General features: G+C 16.6%; 1 protein-coding gene across 1 annotated transcript, besides 3 other annotated features; it reads left to right on the forward strand. All coding sequences in view use genetic code 6, as the record gives it.

The window, feature by feature from the left end:
- The first annotated feature begins 185 nt into the window (after nt 1-185).
- Nucleotides 186-225: a microsatellite.
- Nucleotides 219-260: a microsatellite.
- Nucleotides 261-452: 192 nt separating this feature from the next.
- Nucleotides 453-506: a microsatellite.
- A 123-nt stretch (nt 507-629) lies between these two features.
- IMG5_130790 (oxidoreductase, putative) lies at nt 630-1,817 on the forward strand (the record flags this gene model as incomplete). The annotated part of the gene is made up of 2 exons (XM_004032026.1): nt 630-805; nt 1,481-1,817. The coding sequence occupies 2 exons, from the start codon at nt 630-632 to the stop codon at nt 1,815-1,817; spliced, it is 513 nt and encodes a 170-aa protein (XP_004032074.1).
- Between the last annotated feature and the right edge of the window lie 110 nt (nt 1,818-1,927).

Raw genomic sequence — 1,927 nt, forward strand, 5'->3', positions numbered from 1 at the left:
ATTAATTTTTTTTATATTTATTTATATATTTTTTTTTTAATAATATTTATATTATATAATTTAATTATATTAAAAAAATCAAAATTATATTAAGTATTTTTTTATACTTTATTTTATTTAATATGAATTTTTCTTATAATTTTTTATTTATATATATATTTACTTTTAAAACATTTACACAAATATATTATATAATTTTTAATTTTTATTAATAATATTTATTTTCATTTTCTTATATTTTTATATTTCTATATTATTTTTTTTATTTTATTTTGATTAACATACTTTTATATCTTTTTTCTTTTTTTTATTTTATATTTATTTTTCAAAATATTTTTTTTTTAATAAAAAAACATTATTACGTTTGTTTACATTGATTATTTTAAATATATGTATATATATATATATTTAAATTTAGTAAATATTTTATAGTAATATATAAATATTAAAAAAAATATTTACTTATATAATTTTTTTTAAATTTTTTTTATATATATTTTGTTTAATTCTAATATTAAAGATATTTTATTATATTTTTTTTAAATAAAAAATGAATTATGACGCTATATTGTAAAAAAGAAAAAAAAATATAAAATTAATTATTTAATTTTAACTATTAAATAAATAAAATGTTTAGTCTTTGGGATAAATAATCTTTTTTATTAAATAATGATGTAATAATAATTGGCGGAGGTATATCTGGTCTTTCATGTGCTTCTTCAATATTAGAAACATATCCCGAAAAAAAAGTAATAATACTTGAAAGAGGTTAAACTCCATAAGGTGCATCTACAAAAAATGGTGGGTATTTAGTTAATTATGAATTTGATGAATTTATATGGTTTTTAAATGAATATGGAGAAGATTGGATAATGCAAAGATTTCTGAAAAAAAATAAATCAGTAGATATATTGTTAAAAAGATTATCTAAATATCCTATAGATTATTAAAATGATAGCTAATTTAATATTTTAGGTCCTCATTTTAATGATTATACAGAAGAATAAATATTAAATTTAATAAAATCCGCAAATGACATATTAAGAAAACATTTTTAAAAAGATGTATATATATTAAGAAACGATATAATAGATAAATAAGGCTTTAACAAACAAAAAATAAAATACATTGTTGAAAACAGACTATGTGGTCGAATTAATGTAGGAGAAACTATCAAAGGACTAATAAATTATGTATCATCTAAAGGCGGATTATATTTAACAGGCTGCTAAATGATAAAATATAATCAAATTTAAAAAGATTAAGTATAAATAGAAGTTTTGAATTTAATTGATGAAAAATAAAACTACATTTTCGAAACTAAAAACTTGATTTTTTGTACTAATGGCTTTACTAATAATCTTCTTAAAACTAAAATTGACCTTATTCCACTTAAAGGATAACTTATTATAACAAAACCTATTCCTAATTTAAAAATTAAAGGGAATTTTTGTGCTGATTATGATAGTTTTTATTTTAGAGAACATTAAGGAAGAATACTTGTTGGAGGAGGACTTGATTAAGAATATATTAATGAATCATCTTGTGATCTAGTTAATTCTTAAGTATTGTAAAATAAAATATTGAACTTTTTAAATGAATGTATACTTTTAAATACTCCATATGAAATAGATTTTAATTGGTCAGGAATTATGGCTATTTCTAAAAAAGATATAACTTTAATTGATTATTTAATTGATAAAGAAAGTGAGAATGTATTTTATGTGGGTAGATATTGTGGAAGAGGAATGATTTTATCAAGTATTGCAGGAGAAGAAATGAGAAATTTAGTATATTAAGGAAAATCTAGACTTTGAAATTTTTTTTTTTTTTTTTTTTTCAAAAAAAAAATATTTATTATTATTACAAAAAAAAAATTATTTCTATTGTTAAAATATTTATTTTATTTTTATATTTATTAAATATG

The sequence above is a fragment of the Ichthyophthirius multifiliis genome, assembly GCF_000220395.1.
Source record: "Ichthyophthirius multifiliis unplaced genomic scaffold scaff_1120509251024, whole genome shotgun sequence".
Lineage (NCBI taxonomy): Eukaryota > Ciliophora > Oligohymenophorea > Hymenostomatida > Ichthyophthirius > Ichthyophthirius multifiliis.